This window comes from Onychomys torridus, chromosome 11 (assembly GCF_903995425.1).
Source record: "Onychomys torridus chromosome 11, mOncTor1.1, whole genome shotgun sequence".
Classification (NCBI taxonomy): Eukaryota; Metazoa; Chordata; class Mammalia; order Rodentia; family Cricetidae; genus Onychomys; species Onychomys torridus.
In genome coordinates, this window is record NC_050453.1 from 60,871,307 (window position 1) to 60,891,013 (window position 19,707).

Sequence of the window (19,707 nt, forward strand, 5' to 3'; positions counted from 1 at the left end):
TCAGATGCTTCCAAAACCTGAAGTCAGAAATTGTGGCCGCTGTGGTTAAAAATGCTGGCAGCATGATGAGGCTGGCAAGGGCAGATCTCCTCCTTTGCTTTGAGGTGGGGCAAGTTATTAAACCTTCCTAAGTCTCAGTCCTTGTTGGTGAGAATCACCTCCCTTCTTAAGAGTGCTAAAAATTTGGAGACGGTATCAGGCAATTGGATCAACAGACTTTTTTTCTTTTTTCTTTTTTTTTTTTTTTTTTTGGTTTTTCAAGACAGGGTTTCTCTGTAGCTTTGGAGGCTGTCCTGGATTAGCTCTGGTCAGGCTGGCCTCAAACTCACAGAGATCCATCCACCTGCCTCTGCCTCCCGAATGCTGGGATTATAGGTGTGTGCCACCACCACCTGGCAACAGCACGATTCTTATTATAATTTAATTATTACCAGTGAGTAGAGCTACTTATGGATACATAACATGCATATAAAATGAGCAAGCAGGGCTATTGTTCCTGCCTGGGACAGAAGCGTGCATAGATGTGTATCTGGCCATTTGATTGGCTTAGCGAGACATCTGTATATGAACATATGTGTGATATAAGAACCTCGTTCGAACATGTACAGGTGAGACACAAAGGTGTGTACAGGTGAATAATGGGGTGAGTGTGAAGGTGTGCACATAGCTGAGTGTAGAGGGCAAAGCTTTGTCAAGAAGAAAGACAGTCTTAAAGTACCAACGTGCCCATGTCCCACTCTGCCGCCCCCACCACCCAGACTGAGTTCCTGGAAGCTGCTATTGTATAAGGTGATTCCCAGCAGCCCGCCGCCTGCCGCCTCCACATTGCTCCTTCTCCCTTCTGTCCTCCCCCTCCCCTCTCTCCAAGGGGTCCCAGCTGGGACAGGGTCCCTACCCCCCCCCACCATCATTAACTCTGGATTAAGCTGGGCTTTCCGGGGGAGATGATGCAATTGCTCTCAGCCGGCATCTCTGAGGCCTCGGGGCAGCAGCAAAAGGACAGTGACAAGCATTTGGGGGCCGGGGTGGGGGTGGGGGGAGGCAACAGGAACGGGACTCAAGGGAAGTCTTCAGCAGACCATTCTGAAAGTCTTGCCTCCTACCTCATCCCTCATTCAGAGGGCTGCTTAACAGATGCCCCTACTCCCAAGAGGCCAAAGCTGGGCCTCAGCTGCAGCAGAGGGACCATGCTTGGAGAGAGGGCTGGCAGCTGGATGTGCCCAGAAAGAAGGCACTAATTGGTTAATGGAGTTCCCTCTTCCCATCCCCCCACCCGACAAGGAAGGTCTGAAATCAGCTGCGTGAGAGATAGGAGCCAATTAGGGGACCTGGCTCCCACCTGATCCCACAGTGGCGGAGCCGCTCCCCTGCTGTGCGGATGCAGGTGTGAAGTACTGTCTACTGTCCATACTGTCCAGCCCCTCTGCCTGCTGACCCTGCTCTGGGGAGATGGGACAATGGTGTCTGCAGAGCAAGGTGGTGGCTGAGACAGGGCTGGGAAAGGCAAAGGTGAAGCCCATTTGCTAAGCAACATCACCTGCCTGATTGGCCATGTGACCATTGGGCTTTTTTTTTCCCCCTGAGATGTGACACAGTTTTTCAAATACCACCAGTTGACCTGCTACCACACACCCAACATCTGGCCTTCTGTCTCCCCCCACCCCTTGTGCCCAGTTGGGTCGCTTGACCTCTGTGCCAGGCCCTCCCTGTTTTCTCCTGGGTAGATCCTGTCATGGACCTGGGAAGTGAATTCCTACTCTTTTCATAGGAAGACACCAGATCAACACATGGGGGAGGGGGCTGTAACTTGCCCAAGGAGGCCCAGCCCAGGCCCCCAAATGAGCACTTTCCACTGGACTACCCTGCCCTAGAAGAGCACTGGACTCCAGGAACACATACCCTTTTCTGCATTTCCCGCTGGTGATTTCTCACATGCCACACCTGTGTGGGGGTCCCTGAAGATCTCACAGTGTCTTGTCCCTGAAGCACTCTGTGACATGACCCCCTGCCCTGTCTGCTCTGTTTCCTTCCCTGGACTTCAAGGTCCTTCAAGGGAAGGGACTGTGTGTCTGATTCATTTTCACAGCCCAGTGCCAGGTATACAGCAAATGCTTAATATGTGACTGTAGGTAGGTTCCTGACCATGCAAACATGGACTGATGGGGACTTGCGCAGGCTATTTAAATGAATGAAATTTAAATTTTGGTTCCTAAGCCACATTCCAAATCCTCAATTGCCACATGTGGGCCACCTACTGGACAGTGCAGAAAATGAGGCATCTCCATCAAGTTCTGCCGGACAGCGTGCCCTTAACATTGGACTTCGACTGTCTCAGACCTTGATTGAGCCTCTCGTGGTACCCCCTATTTGCAGGATGGAGTTTTGTCCAGGGAACCCCAGCCACCTTTGGACCTGTCTTTGAAGACCAGCCTGTAGGCCTGCTTTTCCCAGAGGAATCCACAGAAGATCAGGTGACACTGGCTTGTCGTGCCCGAGCTAGCCCTCCAGCCACCTACAGGTGAGGTCCCCGCCATAGGTGCCGGGAGGCCCTGGGCAGCCATACAGTCTCCTCATACCAGCCCTACCCATTCAGGCCTGAGGTCCCCTCTCCACCGTCACTCATCCCTGCTGCAGGTGGAAGATGAACGGCACGGATATGAACCTGGAACCCAGTTCCCGTCACCAACTGATGGGGGGCAACCTGGTCATCACGAGCCCCACCAAGGCACAGGATGCTGGTGTCTACCAGTGCCTAGCCTCAAACCCAGTGGGCACTGTCGTCAGCAAGGAGGCTGTCCTCCGCTTCGGCTGTGAGATCCATGGGAGCCGAGATGTTGGGTGTGGGTAGATGGGGCCAGGAAAAGGTGCCCAGGAAGGACAGGTGGCAGCCTCAGTCCTTCCTGCCCACAAATGGCATGCTAGAAACTGCTTTTTCCCCCGTGGAGGAGGAGCTGGGGAGCCCTGGGCTTGAAGACTGTGCCTGAGCCTTGCTCTCCATTTCCAGTCCTGCAGGAATTCTCCAAGGAAGAGAGAGACCCTGTGAAAACCCATGAGGGCTGGGGGGTGATGCTGCCCTGTAACCCACCTGCCCACTACCCAGGTAAGTGGGGACCCTGCGCCATGATAAGAAGTGTACCAGAAAGGACTTTTGGATGCTCAGGAGAGGAAAGACAGGACGGGGAGGCGACTTCAAATGGCTCTGCTATTTCCTAGCTAGACCTGAGAGTGTGTCCCCAGTCCCTAGCATCCTGAGGACCAAGCTGAAGCCATATCTTCCCTCTACATGCCCCGCCCCCACCCGTTTAGAGCTGCAAGCTCTCCTGAGAAGGCAGAGCATGCAGCATGTCAGCCCACCCCCCTCCCAGATTGCCTGTGAAACCAGCACACCCTGGTTTCCTCGAACTTCCTTCCTCTGTAGGTTTGTCCTACCGCTGGCTCCTCAATGAGTTCCCCAACTTCATCCCAACGGATGGGCGTCACTTCGTGTCCCAGACCACAGGAAACCTATACATCGCCCGGACCAACGCCTCCGACCTGGGCAACTACTCTTGTCTGGCCACCAGCCACATGGACTTCTCCACCAAGAGTGTCTTCAGCAAGTTTGCACAGCTCAACCTGGCTGCTGAAGGTCAGGATGGTGGGACTGTGAGGAGGGGCCTGAAATAGGCTTTGGGGAGATGGAGTACCCCCCAAACCCAAGAAGAGCAGCTCAGAGGGCATGGGGCCCTGTTGCCAGAGACCTAGACACCGTTTGGGCAGCTGGTCTTCCTGGAGCGCCTTGCCCAGGCCCCCAGGAGGAAAGAGAATGTTTAAAGATTCAAAACATTTGTGTTTGGACGTTTGTGGACTTTGGAAGGCACAAGGCCCTGAACACAAAGCATCTCCCTGGAGGCCTTTGTGTGTGATTTACATGTCTCTCTCCCCAGATCCCCGGCTCTTTGCTCCCAGCATCAAAGCCAGGTTCCCCCCAGAGACCTATGCACTGGTTGGGCAGCAGGTCACCCTGGAGTGCTTTGCCTTTGGGAAGTAAGTACCATAGGAGGGCCAAGAGTGTCCTGGGACCGGGCAGTTTCATTTCAAAGCCCCTCAAGAGCAGGAGGGACTCCAGGATGAGAGAGGGCAAAGTCTGTAGGCTAGCAGGGTGCTGGGCACCCAACAGGCATCACCCACCACCAAAGGAAACCAGTTTTGCCAGGAGGGCATTATATATGAGGGCTTTAGAGGCATGCGTGGGTCACACAGTTCTCCCAACAGTAAATGTAGTTTGAGGAGCACCCAGGCCTAGAGGCAGGAAGCACAGTGTGCAGACCCCATCCTGTTGGTTCAAAGCCCTGCTTCACCACTTGCTGGCTCGGAGACCTCTGACAAACTACAACATCTCAGTCTGGGCTCTCTGACTTGTGGGTGGTCATGGTAACAGTGCTTCCCTGTAAGATTGTTACAAAGGTTAGATGAGTTAATGGATACCAGGCCCTGAGAATGATGCTTGGCATTTAACAAGTGCCGCATGAATGTTACATCAGGTCTTTTAAAAACTACAACGGAAAGCTTTGCTTGCTCTCTCAGAAAAAAAGGTTCTTTAGAGCAGGGCTCCTTAGCCACTGCTCTGGGGGAAGCTTTTGGGCCTCCAGAAAAGCTGTGTAAGGAGCATTTGGAGGGTAGTATGTTGACCCCTCTAGAGTCAGTGGTTCCCTAGCCCGTTTTAGTATACAAATTACTAATAACCAAAGTGCCTTGGGAAAGTGGGGTGATGTGAAGGGGGACCTGTAAAGACCCAGCTCACAGGTCCCTGTTGACCACCGTGGTGAGAGGGCAAGCGGGCTTCAGAGTACAGACCACATGGAAAACCAGTGGCATTGGTTTCACCGCTGTGGCTGGGGTTGGGGCCTGTGACAGGGGAGCCTTCTTCTTGACTCTTCCCTGCATATGTTCCTAGTCTTGTGTCCTCTTTCCCTCTGCCCCTCCCCCCAGAAGTGTCCCCTTCACCCTGTCCAGTACTTCAGGAGGGCCCGTGAGTATAGACAGGCTCTGTGGACACGAGGAGCATGCCCAGCTCAGCTCACCCCCTCTGGCTCTTTTTCCCCCGCCTCTGTCAGCCCCGTTCCCAGGATCAAGTGGCGCAAAGTGGATGGCTCTTTGTCCCCTCAGTGGGCCACAGCGGAACCCACCCTGCAGATCCCCAGCGTGAGCTTTGAAGATGAGGGCACCTATGAATGTGAGGCAGAGAATTCCAAGGGCCGTGACACCGTCCAGGGACGCATCATTGTGCAGGGTACAGAGCTGGGGACACCGCCCTTCTCCTTGAGGAAACAGCATGAAAATCAAAGAGAAGGGAAAGCCATTGGCTCGAGCCTCCTGGCCCTTGCCGGGACTACTAAGCATAGTTGGAGAGGCCATCTCAGAGCTCGGCGGAGGCATACAAAAAGCACGCAGGCCTTTAAAGTGATTTAGTTGCTAAAGCAGTCACGGGCACAACCATAGAATGCCAGCTTTCTTCTGCCCCCACTTCTTTGTCTTACCGTCCCAGAACACCAACAGCGCCCTCTACCGTCACTTATAAATACTGCACCCTTATAATTCCCTATTTAACCAGCCTAAGGCTCCTCCCAGCCAGTCCAGGTTTTTTTTTTCTCTCTTACTTCCCCACAGCTCAGCCTGAGTGGCTCAAGGTGATCTCAGACACAGAAGCCGACATTGGCTCTAACCTGCGTTGGGCCTGTGCAGCAGCGGGCAAGCCTCGGCCCATGGTGCGCTGGCTGAGAAACGGGGAACCTCTGGCCTCCCAGGTAGGAAACTCCCAGACTCCCTCCCACATGAGCATCCTCTGTTGCTGGCCCGGCCCTGTTACCCTGATGGGCCAATCTGGAGGTCTTGGGATGTTCTGTTGCTTCTTCCCATGCCAGAGTCACATAGGTCAGCTGTGCAGGATCTTAGAGATCTGGGATCCTACCAAATAGGGATGTGATCCTAAGTCTGGCCTCCAGGAGGCCTAAGATACCGGGCAGCCCTGAACTCATGAACCCCCCTCCTGATGTTGGTCTAGAGCCTCTGCACACACACACACCCAGCCCTTTCTGTCCTCCAACAGTCCTGATCTCATTGCCCTGCCTTGGCTCTTCTGCACAGAACCGGGTGGAGGTCTTGGCTGGGGACCTGCGATTCTCTAAGCTGAGCCTGGAGGACTCTGGCATGTACCAGTGTGTGGCAGAAAATAAGCATGGCACCATCTATGCCAGTGCTGAGCTGGCTGTGCAAGGTAAAGGACCCTGGGGTGGGAGTGGGGGTGGGGGACAACCCTGGAACATGCAGGTTGTGGCTGGGTGGGTCTGAGCTTTCGTTTCTCCAAACACACACACACACACACACACACACACACACACACACACACGCACACGCACACGCACACGCACACGCACCATGCACGCACGCACAATCTATAACTCCAGTTCAGTTCCAGGAAAATCAACACTTTCTTCTGACCTCTATGGGCATGTGATACACATACAAATTCAGGCATTCATACAAATAAAATTTAAAGAGTAGTAGTAGCTAAGTAGCACCAGTTTCAAGCTACCAGACTGAGAATTCTCCAAGGACTCGGCTAGACAAAGCATGCTCTCTGCAGTGATACGTGATCTTATTTAACCTAGCTCCTTCAGCTTTGCGGCCTGTGGCAAGTCACCTGACTCTATGCCTCAGTTTTCTGATTTAAGAAATGCTTCATACTGCCCCTTGAACACTGCTCTGAGGTGAAATGAGAGGCCAGGGTGAACTGTGAAAGGCCTGGCCTTCATTGGACAGGGACCAAGGAAATATTAGGCATTTGAGCTTGCTATGAATTTTTTTTTCTGCAGTAAGATGGACATGAGGACCCTTTATTAAGTTTTTAATAGGCTCAAAAAAGACTACTGTTTTTTTTATTTTATTTGTATGAAAGCCTGTATTTGTATGTGTGTCACATGCCCATAGAAGTCAGAAGAAAGTATTGATTTCCTGGAACAGGAGTTACAGATGGTTGTGAGCCACCATATAGGCACTGGGAATTGAACACAGGTCCTCTGCGAGAGCAATCCATGCTCTTAACCACTGAGCCATCTCTCCAGCCCCAAGACTCCTTCTTTATTTCATTCATTCATTCAACCAATACTTATTCAACATCTCCTGAGAAATAAACAAGTTCTCGGCCTTCAAGTTCTGTACAATCCTACAGAGGGAGAGGAATAAATAACCAGGAAATTCATTCCAGATACTCTAAAAGTGTGGTATTAGAAAATCCAGTAGAGCAGTGGTACTGAGGTGAGCCTGTTAGATGGGGTAGTCAGGGAAGACTCTCTGAGGAAGTCACCTGGATGTGACCTGAAGGAGCCAGCCTTGTAAAGATCTGGGGATTTTCAGGTAATATTAGGCAAGCAAAAAGATCCTGAAGCAAGAAAGGCGTAGTGACTTCAGAGAGTTAAAAAGGAAAGCTGAGCTGGGCAGTGGTGGTGCACGCCTTTAAACCTAGCACTCCAGAGGCAGAGGCAGGTAGATTTCGGTGAGTTCGAAGCCAGCCTGGTCTACAGTGTGAGTTCCAGGAAAGGCGCAAAGATACACAGAGAAACCTTGTCTCGAAAAACCAAAAAAAAAAAAAAAAGAAAGAAAGAAAAAAGAAAGGAAGAAAGAAAGAAAACAGGGTTGTGGGGTGCAGTGGGGTGGAGAGATGGCTTGACAGTTAAGGATGCTGGCTGCTCTTGCAGAAGACCTGGGTTCCATTCCCAGTACCCACAACTCACAACTATCTGTAATTCAAGTTCCAGAGAAGCTGATACCCTCTTCTGGCCTCCTCAGGCACTGCATGAAGGTGTTGGCGCACATGTACATGCAGGCAAAACAGCTATATACATGAAGTGAAAAATAAATCTTTAAAAGGAAAAAAGTGAAAGACAGACAGGTGGTTGGGGCATGTGTGAGGGAAAGAGTGGAGCGAGACGTAATGGTGCAGGGGGGTGGACTTGAGTTCTAGAGACGCTGCGGCCACTTGAGAGGTTGGTCTCCAGTGGCTCCTATAGTGCTTAGCACATGGCCAGGTGACATCTTCTCAGAGGGGAGGGGCTGTGGCTATCACAGGGTGAGTGTGTAAGTAACTCCTCTCCTGCAGCCCTGGCCCCTGACTTCCGGCAGAACCCTGTGAGACGGCTGATCCCCGCAGCCCGCGGGGGAGAGATCAGCATCCCTTGCCAGCCTCGTGCAGCCCCAAAGGCTACAATAGTTTGGAGCAAGGGCACTGAGATTTTGGGGAACAGTACCAGGTAGGTTCTGTGTGCCACAGCTGAGGTGGCTTCTTGGAGGCCGGGTCCCCTTCCCATAGCCACCACTGTGTCTATCCTGGGTTGACTAGCTCTTTTGTGTCCTCACTGCAGAGTGACCGTAACTTCAGATGGCACCCTGATTATCAGGAACATCAGTCGATCGGATGAAGGCAAATACACCTGCTTTGCTGAGAATTTCATGGGCAAAGCTAACAGTACTGGGATCCTGTCCGTGCGCGGTAAGGACTGTGTTCTGTTCAGACCCGGGGTCAGCGGCCAGGGTGCTGTTCTGCCAGCCACTTGCTCCTGGCACCTTATACTTCTGCTTCCAAGGCTACCTCAGAACTTAGTGTCTTTTGGGACTACCCCTGGCCAGCCTCCAAAATCTGGCCGCTCGTGAATTTTCTTCTTGGGGTATAGGAAGGAGCCTCTCCCTTGCCTGGGACTTTTCCATCCTTTACACCAAAGCGCCTTGTTTTGTTGCGGCTGTTTTGCTTTGCAGATGCAACCAAGATCACTCTAGCTCCTTCGAGTGCTGACATCAATGTGGGTGATAACCTCACCCTGCAATGCCATGCCTCCCACGACCCCACCATGGACCTCACATTCACCTGGACCCTGGATGACTTTCCCATTGACTTTGATAAGCCTGGAGGTCACTACCGGAGGGCCAGTGTGGTAAGGCCGGGGTGGGGGTGGGGTGTCTTATAACTCTCCCTTCTTCCAGATAAGACAGGGGACCTGTCAGGAATCACCACCTTCAAGCCCTCCAAAGTTCTCCCTAACCCCCAAGGCAGTGCCCAGAAAGCCCATCCTAGGACTGACAGCCACCTTTCCTAAATCCACCCAATGCCCATTCTAAGTTAGAAACAAGTTTTAGCATTCTGAGTGCCCCAGAAGGTCCTTTCTGATACTGTCCCTCTTCCCCAGTGCAAATGCCATCATTAACTTGGCCCATGCAGACTCTCTTATGTGACACACTTTGTTATTCAGTGGTACCAAGTAGATTCTTCCCATTGAACAGATCAGGAAACGGAGACACAGAGGGCATAAATGTCAGCCAGAGAATCCAGGTTCTATTTATACTAACCAGGGCTTCTTCCTGACTCATTCCCTGTGCACAGAAGGAAACTATTGGGGACCTGACTATCCTGAATGCCCAGCTACGTCATGGAGGGAAGTACATGTGCATGGCCCAGACAGTGGTGGACGGTGCATCCAAGGAGGCCACAGTCCTGGTCCGAGGTGATGGGAGTCAGCTACCCCAGTTCCCTGAGAGGCTCTAGGCTCCTTGACTCCCCACCTCCCTTCCCTCCCTGAAAGCTGACAGAAGCCACAGAGATGGACACGTCTGTTGAGTTCACATGTGGTTCTTTGTGAGTCCTAGAGGAGTAGAATGTTCCTTCCAAAGCCATACTCAAGAAAGAAAATGTCCCCTAAATGCCCCTAAGACTGTGCTGAGCCAGAGTTCCAGATTCAGTGCTGGGAAATCTATACATCCCCTTAGGGACAGCTTCTGTGAGCCTCCAAGCCTGAGACATATCACTACCCACTCTTCTGCTCTGTCCCTATCTTTTGGCTTCCCACCCAACTTTCCTACCCTCTGATGCTCCATCTAGATATTGAGCCAGTCCAAGATGGGTCTGGAAAAAAAAAAACTGACTCAAATCGGGAGCTGTCCACTTCTGATCCCGTGTACTCTGCTTCTTGGTACAGGTCCCCCAGGTCCCCCAGGAGGCGTGGTGGTGAGAGACATTGGAGACACCACCGTCCAGGTTAGCTGGAGTCGTGGCTTTGACAATCACAGCCCCATTGCCAAGTACACGCTGCAAGCTCGTACTCCACCTGCCGGGAAGTGGAAGCAGGTTCGGACCAGTAAGTGTGAGGCCCCACCTGGGTCAGTGCTGATAAAGCCCCCACTGTGTGCACGGCAGGAGACAGGGGTCAGAGGGTCAACAGCTGAGCCGAAGGCTTCAAAGGGAATTAAATTTTGCTCTCTCCCTCCGGAGAGCCCCTAGGCAGGCAGGGAAGCAGTCATAGCCAGCAGGAAAGAAAGGAGAGGACTAGAGAAGGCACTTGTGCCTTTGAAGCCTTCAAAGGATCGTTGCTGGAGATTGCCAGCATGCTCAATGTGTGTGGGGTGAGGGGCACACAGCATTGGCAAAGGCCCTGAGGCATCAGAGCTCAGTAGCTTTTCAGGCAGAGTAATTGAAGGCTTAGCGCATGGTGGTACCATGGCGAGGGCAGGATACAAAGATCACACAGGCCCAGAAGAACTTGCCCTCATCCCGGCAATAAATGGGTGCTAGCCACTGACCCCCTGGGGCCTTGCAGATCCTGTGAACATCGAGGGCAATGCCGAGACTGCCCAGGTGCTGGGTCTCATGCCTTGGATGGACTATGAGTTTCGGGTTTCAGCCAGCAACATCTTGGGCACTGGGGAGCCCAGTGGACCATCCAGCCGAATCCGGACCAAGGAAGCAGGTGAGTTTCTGGGGTTCTAAAGGAAACTCTCTCAGCAGAGGGTGCCCTAGCAGGAGCTGGAACAAAGCCCCAATTTGCTTACTAGTCCTGGGCTCTGATGTGAAGTGAGAGGCAAGGCTGCTGCATGGACAAACTGACCAATCCAAACCCCTTGCTGAAACACACGTCTGCAGGCATGTTTCAGCTTACGCTGAATGAACAAGGTCACCCAGGGAGAGCCTGGTCTTGAACCTAGGACAAGAACCGTGAGCCATTTTTAAATGTACACCAGCTGCAGAAATCAGCGAATGAGGAAGGTGTCTTGTGAGCACGTGTACTCTTGTGTGGACGAGTACACACAAGTGCTGTGTAGGGGGCTAGAGAAGCAGCCAGACGCCAGGCCCTTTTCAGCTGTTATCTGTGAAGTGGAAGGGATGATAATCTGTCCGGGACCCTCAGTGAAAGTGCATGGGTGTTAGAGCCCAGATAGGGAAGGGTGTGAGGAGAGAACCAAGAAAGGAGACAGACATGGGCTGCATCTGCCCAGAGTCACCTGCTACAATCCCACCATTCCCAGGGGAGGGCCTGGGATCACAAGATGGCATCATGGTCAGGACCCTGTCTCCCTCCTTCTAACTGGCCAGACCTGTGCTTGTGTATGGTGGAGGGTCTACCTCCATGTATCCCTTAAACATGCTCTCCTACCTGCTCCAGGCTGGCTCTCCAGGCTCTGGAAGCACTCAACGTTTTTATCCACCATCTGTCTAGAGTAGGAAATTCCAGAGGGCATGCTTTCTGACTGAACTTATTGGGGATGTGGGGGAAAAGGGGTCTCTTTGATTCTGGCATCTCAGAAACAGACAGACGCAGGCAAGCACAATGCAAAGGGACAAGAATGATCCTTAAGACCGTAAGAGTGGAGGTGACAGTCGAGCTGGGCTGTGCGTTAGCTGTATGAACTTGGACAAGTTGTTTAACTGCTCTGGACCTCAGGCTTTCTGTCTTGGAAATGTGTTCCTCAGAGGGTCAAATGCAAAGCTACATAACCAGTGTGGAGGCCTCTGCACATTGGGTGCTCTGCAGAGATACTCAGGACCCTCTGAGCTGATAGAGGCATCCTTGTGCTCATCTTTTTTTTTTTTTTTTTTTGGTTTTTCGAGACAGGGTTTCTCTGTAGCTTTGCACCTTTCCTGGAACTCACTTTGGAGACCAGGCTGGCCTCGAACTTACAGAGATCCACCTGCCTCTGCTTCCCGAGTGCTGGTTACAGGCATTCGCCACCACTGCCCAGCTTGCTCATCTTTAAAAACAAAAGATGGGGAGATTAAATTTACCACCAGAGAGAGAGAGAGAGAGAGAGAGAGAGAGAGAGAGAGAGAGAAACAGTAGCAATAAAATTTGTTGGAGTTTCCCCTAACAAAACTGGCTGGGTTTTGTTGTTTGCGTTAACTGTAGTTCCAAGTTCTTTATCCCCATCAATTAAGCAAGCTGGAGTTGGTCTCTGGTTTAGCTAAGCCAACAGAGCTGAGGGTGACATACAAGAGTAGCCACTACATGGTGACTGGCCACTTGTTTAAATTCTTCTCGTTTCAACCTTGACAGAGGCATTGTCATCATCATATGGAGAGGAGAAAGGTTAAGTAGCTTGCCCAAGAAAGCACAGCAAAGATGGGAATTGTTCTCAGGCTCGCCTGACTCTGAACCCATGCCCCGAAGGACTATGGGAAGATAATAGTGATGTTCCATCTAAGATGCTCTCCAGGCACAGGCTGGGGGCTTTCCCCCCTAACTGCCCACTAACGTGACACATCTGTGTTCCTTGGTCCTAACAGTCCCCTCCGTGGCACCATCGGGACTCAGCGGAGGGGGTGGAGCCCCTGGCGAGCTCACCATCAACTGGACTGTAAGTAGGCAGGGACAGAGACGCAGGCATGTGTCTTGCCTCTAAGGAGTTATGCCCCCGTCCCTCCCTTCCTAGTTTGTCTCCAGACACAGTGGCAGCAAGCAGAAAGGACCCCTGAAGTCTCACTTGGAAGCTGGCAGCTTCCGTCCCTCCCTTCTCCCCATGTACCTGTCACCTCTCACTAAACCCTTGAGAAGGCACAAGCATCCCAGGGCCCCTCCTCTGGGTGAAGACTGGGCGGAGCCATGTGGATGGGCAGGGACACGTACCCATGACCCCCTGGCCCATACCATGCTCTTGCCCCTAGCCCATGTCACGAGAGTACCAGAATGGAGATGGCTTCGGCTACCTGCTGTCCTTCCGCAGGCAAGGCAGCTCCAGTTGGCAGACTGCCCGGGTGCCTGGTGCTGATGCCCAGTACTTCGTCTACAGCAATGACAGCATCCATCCCTACACGCCCTTTGAGGTCAAGATCCGAAGCTACAATCGCCGGGGGGATGGGCCCGAGAGCCTCACTGCACTAGTATACTCAGCAGAGGAAGGTGGGCTGTTGGGCCCGGGGCCTGGCCCACCTTGACTGCCTGGCACAGGGAAGGAGAAGGGATGCCCTTCGGGAGGAGAGGCAAGCATAGGGTCTGCTTGGAGTCCCCTGGGCTTTGTCCTGAGCACTGATCTTCATTGTGGGCCCTGGAATCCCCCACATCCTAAGCAGATGCAGTCCTAGTCAGGGCCACTTTGTGGGACACAAAGGGGTCTTGGGAATGTATGCCCACTGTCTATCGGTCCCCAGAGCCCAGGGTGGCCCCTGCCAAGGTCTGGGCCAAGGGGTCCTCATCCTCAGAGATGAATGTGAGCTGGGAGCCTGTGCAACAAGACACGAATGGCATTCTCCTGGGGTATGAGGTGAGCACCAACTGGGGCTGCAAAGAGGCAAGGCTGGGCTTTCCAGAGTAGATGGGAACATCTGGCAGCTCACTAGTCATTCCTCCTGGGATCACTAATTCCTCACCAAGAGGATCATCTCCCCACTAGCCACCTACTTCCTCTTTTATCCCATATATTGGACACCTCCCTTGGACTAGACACTGTTGAGTATTCATAGATGCAGGGGCTTGTAGCCACATGACCCTGCTTGCAGATGATCAAACCACAGTCTACCACAGGACCAGCCCGGGTGGGAGAGAAGCATGGGGACTGGGTAGCCAAAAGCTTTGCCATACACTTTAGCATATCCTGCCCCCTTTTAGATTCGCTACTGGAAAGCCGGAGACAACGAGGCAGCCGCTGACCGAGTGAGGACCGCGGGGCTAGACACCAGTGCCCGAGTCACTGGCTTGAACCCCAACACCAAGTACCACGTAACTGTGAGGGCTTACAACCGGGCCGGTACTGGACCAGCTAGCCCTTCAGCTGATGCCGTGACCATGAAGCCCCGTGAGTGTCTGCCAGGGATAAGGGAAGGCATGTGTCATGGGGTAGGGACTTGTAGGGCCTTTGTTTATCTAGTAAAACACTCACTATTCCCTCGACATGGCCTGCTCCAAGCAGAAGCAGGTCAGAGGACCTACTGAAATATAGAAGTGGAGGCATAGCTTCTAAGGCATCTTTCCCTTCTTCCACTTCTGGATTTTCATGGTGACAGATGGTTCTGAGAATTCCTGCTATATGGGCAGGCATCAGAAAGGGGCTGGCTAGTGGTAAGGTGTAGACATGGAAGCATATGACCGTGTCTCACATCTCCCCTCCCCCGGCAGCACCACGGCGACCTCCTGGCAACATCTCCTGGACTTTCTCAAGCTCCAGCCTCAGCCTTAAGTGGGACCCTGTGGTACCTCTCCGAAACGAATCCACAGTCACCGGCTACAAGGTGAGAAAGGGACACACAGGTCTGCCATCGGGAGAAACTGCTCCCATCTTCCCAGTGGTCACAGAGACCCGCCATCCTTAGCAAGAAGGATCTGAGAAACTGGAGTGTGGCATTTGGGGCTAGGAGAGACATGAAGCCCAGGTGCTCTGGGTAGAGACTATAAAAATAGGTACATGGTTCAGCTGCAGAATGGGAAGGGCTGGGAGTCTGAGGAGAGTTTTTTGGCTACTTGCACACTTGCCTCCCACCAATGAGAAGCCCGGACAATGGGAAATTGAAGGAGGCAAAAAGGCAAAACCTCGAGGGTCTAGGAAGCTGTACCTGCAAACTTCTATCCCACAGATGCTGTATCAGAATGACTTACACCCAACTCCTACACTCCACCTCACCAGCAAGAACTGGATAGAAATCCCAGTGCCTGAAGACATTGGCTATGCCCTGGTACAGATTCGAACCACAGGGCCAGGAGGGGACGGGATCCCTGCAGAAGTCCACATTGTGAGAAATGGAGGTACTGCCTCTCCCCTCCCCGTCTCTACCCCTCAGCAGCACTGGTCCCCAGATACTGGTGAAGGGATTGTCCCCAGGAGCCAACTCTAACCTAGACCTCCAAGGAGAAAGGAAAAGGCAGGCAGGCAAGAATGCATAGTACCCATGTCATTGTCCCTCCCCCACCCCAGAACCACTCCAAGGCGTGGAAGAAAGTGCACCTCTTTTATGGAATGCAAGGGGCTAGAGACCAAGAGCAAAGGCCCTAGCCAGTGCTGTATGAGTAAGGTCAGGAACACCAGTGGTGTTCAGCTCTTCCCCTTTGCACACCCAAGAGATCTCTCAGTCCTACTGTGAGGGTAGGGCTGGGTGGGTGGGACTCCAGCCACACAATCTTTACTGCTGGTTTCAGGCACAAGCATGATGGTGGAGAACACAGCAGTCCGCCCCACCCATCCTGGCCCCATGTTCTCTTGTGTGGTGACTCTGATGCTCATCGGCTGCCAGAAGCTCTGATCTTATCACTGCCTGCCACACCCAAGCTGGATATCTACCCTAACGGACACAGCCACTGGCCACAGCCCCCCTCCAGCGCCAAGGTGGTCCAACACTGTGCCTGAGAGTGGTTGACTTAGATACCTACTCCCAACAGTACCCTTTATGTAGGAGGTAGGATATTTCTATTCTGCCACAGGATGGAAACCATACGAGGAATTTTTCTTTGAACCAGGCACTGGGCAGTGACTTCCATGATAACACTAGGCCCAAAGCCTAGACCCCTCAGGGTCCTGGACAGAAGGAACAGGCCTTTGGGCAGGAGGCATTTAATATACATCTTCAGATCAAGCAGATGGCCCTCTGGGGCCACACGTGGGCACTGCCATCTGAGATCAGATCCCCAGGCCCAGCAGGAACGCAGGTAGCAGCGGGCTGCAAGCTTGGGATATCCATGGCCCTCTATGAAACAGAGGAGCCTCTTCTAGTCCTCACTGGAGGTGCAGCACAGCTGGTCCTAGCATGGTCTCCCATGGCTCCCTGGCAGTGCTTCCTGCTTGGTAGCCAAGAACCAGGCCCCAGGCTCCTAAAGAGGAGTTCAAGGGGTTGAGAGACTACAGCACCTGATGGAAAGGGCACTAGCCTGGGCCCGAGGCCTATCCACCAGGCAGGTGGCACTGCCCTCTCAGCCAGCACTGCCAACCCAACCCTGTCACCCTCCAGACTGAATGACAGAGTGACAGAGCCACTCCAGGTAGCTAGGTGACTAAAGGGCTTGCCTTGAGGAGTTGCCTTGCCCCATCGAGATGCCTCCTTCGTGGCCCCTCCAGGGTATGGGCAGGAGATGTCCAGCTGAATGCCACTCTCTTCCCTTCAGCTCTGCTATAGACCTGCTGTTGTCTCCACCTCCCATAACTGCAGGCCCTGGAAACCAACCTTCAACACAGCATCCATTCTCTGTCCTGGGATGGAAAGGCCTCTGAGAAGGGCCAGCATCAATGTGGCCCTGCCTGCTTCCAGGAATACCCTCCACCATCTGGCCACATCTGCTCCCCAAAACTGCCTCGGCTACTCTCTTGATTCCCCAGAAGAAAAGGGGGTTAATAAAGGGGGCAGCCCACCTTGAGTTCAGGGTACATTACCAGTGACAGACCAGACTATCAGAACTGAAGAGGCCTTATATAGCTTGACTGACCCATACCCTGCACTTAACAGATGAGGAAATGGAGGTCCAGAGAGGGTTAGGGACTTCCTAGGGTCACATGGCCTACAAGCAACAAGGCTTGGCCAAGCATCAGAGTCTTCCGCCTATCTATAGGAGGTTCTATGGAGGAAGGAGGTATGGAACTGAGTTGTCACAGCCTGGTCACTAAGGTGGCTGAGGCCTCTGGAGGATGAGCCCTCTGCTTCAAGAGGTTCCAGCTGATGAGAAGATCAGCATGGAGGTACCCAATCCAGGCAGATTCCAGGAGCCATCGGCCACAAGGCAGGTTTCTGCTGGGAACTCAACAAGTGGCGCTGGCTGGAAGCCTCTCAGGCCCTCATCTTTGCTCCAAGAAAAGAGGCCAAAGCAGGGACAGAGTTCCTGAGCCCAGGACCCTGAGGCAGCAGGAGCAGGAAACCCCAGTGTCCACGCCCTAGGCCTTCAGGAGCAGCAGGGCAGGTGACTCGAGAGGTACCTGCCCTGCTGCTCCATGGCCCATCTCTGTAGTTTACAGTTAGAGCTCTATTTTGTTATGGTTTTTTAAACTTTAAGCCCTGCTCTGTTTTCCTGGGCAGGTTTATGTTAGTATTTACCCACTACACTTTTTTAAAGATGTACCCTCGCACACCTTCTCCCTACCACCACCCCCCCCAAACCTAGCCCTGGCTAGGGACTGCTTTCCTGGAGCTGATCAAATCCCCTTCTGCTCCTAGCACCTCACATACAGGGGTGCTAGAGGATCAGCCAGCCATGTGATCATTCTCCCTCACCGAGACCCCAAAGTTGGTCTAGCATCCCTCTCCACCCCATGCTGGCTGAGGCCTAGCCCTGGAAAGCACCAGCTAGTCCCAGAAAGGGGCAACTGAAAGAAACCTTCCAAGGTTTACCTATTTCACTGCCTTGGGCAGCAGGAGGGTGCTGGAGAAATGGGTATCTAGGGTAAGCTGGTTTGGCACTGGACCTAGGTAGGGAGGTGGGAGGCTACAACCCCTAAGCATTTCTTCTAATAAGGTCCATGAAAAGCAGGCAAGCTGCTGGAGACCCCAGAAGAGGAAAACCTTAGCCCTGTGCAGGTAGAATTTATTTGGGAGGATGTGGAGCTGTGCCAGCAGCCTGAGGCTTCAAGTGGAGTGTGAGCTATGGCTTAAAAGACCGCAGGTGGCTCACCAACATGTGAGCAAATAAACGGGACAGACTCCAGCTGAGGAAACTTGGACCCTAACTGGCTTGGAAAAGAGGGCTAGATTAAACGGCTTCTCAGAGGCCCTGCCTGGCCAAGCGTCCTCCTGACTTTTACAGGCTGGGGAAGCTGGTGGCTAGGCTCGTGCTATGGCCGTGACTGTTAGAGGTTCCATCCATTCACACTAAACCACAAGAGGTAAAAGGGACAGCCACAAACAAGCACTCTGGCTGGGCTTATCGGGCAAGGATGCCCTAAGGGCTAGGGACAGAGCTGCCTACGGAGAACTCTTGAGGGACTGGGGGACGGGGGTGCTCTCTGTTCTGTCATACAGGGACTCAGGACACCACTGAGCTATCTGTTCCTTGCCATCTGATGGTCCAGAGGAGAGTGGTTTTGCTGTCCAAAATAGCAGGAGACCCCAACAGTAGGGGAGCAGGGGGGCTACAGGGCAGGGATGATGAGAGTCTTAAGGGCAGAAGAGAATGAAGTCAAGGTCAGAAAAGCCTCACGGAATGAGGGAGGGGCTTCTTTTGAGTAAGCTTTGGGGAATTTGAGTGTTCTTTCAGGATCTCGGATGGGTGAAGTCCCGATTTGAGGGGCAGGAGGTGCCGAGTCCTTCTGGAGCTGAGATCTCAAGAATCAAAATGCCTAACACAGGGAAGCTTTAGAGGTGCCACCTGCTAAGGTCCCTACAGCTTACAAAAGCCATGGAAGGGAACGATCCACCACAGAGCAGTCCTTACAAACTAGTGCCTTCCCCAGTGGGCACTGCCTCTCTGCAGTCCCAAAAGCCATCCTCGGCAGGCCAAGAGCTCAATGTGGCTAGTGAGGGTGCAACCCCACCCCCACTCATGCTTTTCCAGAAACAGAGGCACCTTTTCTTTTCCTAGTGTCCAATAGCCAATAGGGCTCCGGTACGCCAGACGAACAGCAGTCCTCATACCTGTTACTAGTTCAAGTGTGGTGTTCTGTCTTGCTGAGACCAAACCTAGCGAGGGGATCTCCAGGTGGCATTAGGGGACCCTAAAGGGCTTGAAGCAGCTCCCTGGGAACAGTGCTCGTAGCTGGGGGTGGGGTTGTACCTCTTGACCCTGTACATACATATGGTCACAGGCTTTGGGAAAGCAGGGCATTAAAGACAAACTGGAGAGGAACAGAATGGGTCAGACAGCTTTGTCCAGAGCCCCAGGCAGCTTCAGAGGCCTACAGCCTGTAATTTCTTTAGAGGAGACTCAATCTGCCTCGGCACCAGATACCTCCAAACTTAGCCCCCATTCCAGAGCCTACACAGCTCTGATCTCAGGGCTTCATTGGATCACTGATCACAGTTCCTGTTCAAATGCAGCCCCTCCACCCCAGCCCACTGTTCTCACTCTTGTAATATTTATTGACTCTGGTAGCAAGCAGTTCTTAAATAAAGATGTTTTCTCAACCTGCCCAGGCGGCTGGCAGCAGCTGGGGTCCTCATCATCTCATTAAAGTGTGCCTCCTAGGCCTGTTCTGCAACCAGGTCGTCCACCCATCACACCGCCAACTCTGAGGAAGCCGTACAGACTGCTTCCTCTAACCCGAGGGAAGACAGGCCAGGGGGCTTGCAGGCGGGCAACAGCAGAGTGCACCTGGCATTCGACCAACCTGAGCAGGTTTTACCTAATGGTGGTCAGCACACTGGGAGAAAAGAGCCACTTCAGGTCCCCTGACTTCAATACATTGGAAGTGTTGACTCTCTTGTCCCAAAGGAAAGTCCCCTCCCATGAGGAGATTAATGACCCCAACAGGTAAGGAGGTGACTGTTGCCTCCATTGTTTGACCAGG

At 52.9% G+C, this 19,707-nt stretch overlaps 1 protein-coding gene across 1 annotated transcript in view; it reads left to right on the forward strand.

The window, feature by feature from the left end:
• The window catches only part of Cntn2 (contactin 2), a 29,970-nt gene extending 10,641 nt beyond the window's left edge, over nucleotides 1-19,329 (forward strand). The window contains exons 3-23 of the mRNA XM_036201780.1: nucleotides 2,374-2,518; nucleotides 2,635-2,810; nucleotides 3,005-3,100; nucleotides 3,419-3,628; nucleotides 3,927-4,026; nucleotides 5,097-5,272; nucleotides 5,650-5,786; nucleotides 6,127-6,256; nucleotides 8,138-8,288; nucleotides 8,400-8,527; nucleotides 8,791-8,966; nucleotides 9,413-9,533; nucleotides 10,005-10,163; nucleotides 10,623-10,772; nucleotides 12,584-12,654; nucleotides 12,962-13,196; nucleotides 13,445-13,557; nucleotides 13,902-14,088; nucleotides 14,409-14,521; nucleotides 14,864-15,032; nucleotides 15,423-19,329. Coding sequence (XP_036057673.1) covers nucleotides 2,374-2,518; nucleotides 2,635-2,810; nucleotides 3,005-3,100; nucleotides 3,419-3,628; nucleotides 3,927-4,026; nucleotides 5,097-5,272; nucleotides 5,650-5,786; nucleotides 6,127-6,256; nucleotides 8,138-8,288; nucleotides 8,400-8,527; nucleotides 8,791-8,966; nucleotides 9,413-9,533; nucleotides 10,005-10,163; nucleotides 10,623-10,772; nucleotides 12,584-12,654; nucleotides 12,962-13,196; nucleotides 13,445-13,557; nucleotides 13,902-14,088; nucleotides 14,409-14,521; nucleotides 14,864-15,032; nucleotides 15,423-15,526 — 3,047 coding nt within the window. The 3' untranslated portion in view covers nucleotides 15,527-19,329. The remainder of the gene's footprint in view (nucleotides 1-2,373; nucleotides 2,519-2,634; nucleotides 2,811-3,004; nucleotides 3,101-3,418; nucleotides 3,629-3,926; nucleotides 4,027-5,096; nucleotides 5,273-5,649; nucleotides 5,787-6,126; nucleotides 6,257-8,137; nucleotides 8,289-8,399; nucleotides 8,528-8,790; nucleotides 8,967-9,412; nucleotides 9,534-10,004; nucleotides 10,164-10,622; nucleotides 10,773-12,583; nucleotides 12,655-12,961; nucleotides 13,197-13,444; nucleotides 13,558-13,901; nucleotides 14,089-14,408; nucleotides 14,522-14,863; nucleotides 15,033-15,422) is intronic.
• Nucleotides 19,330-19,707: the final 378 nt, after the last annotated feature.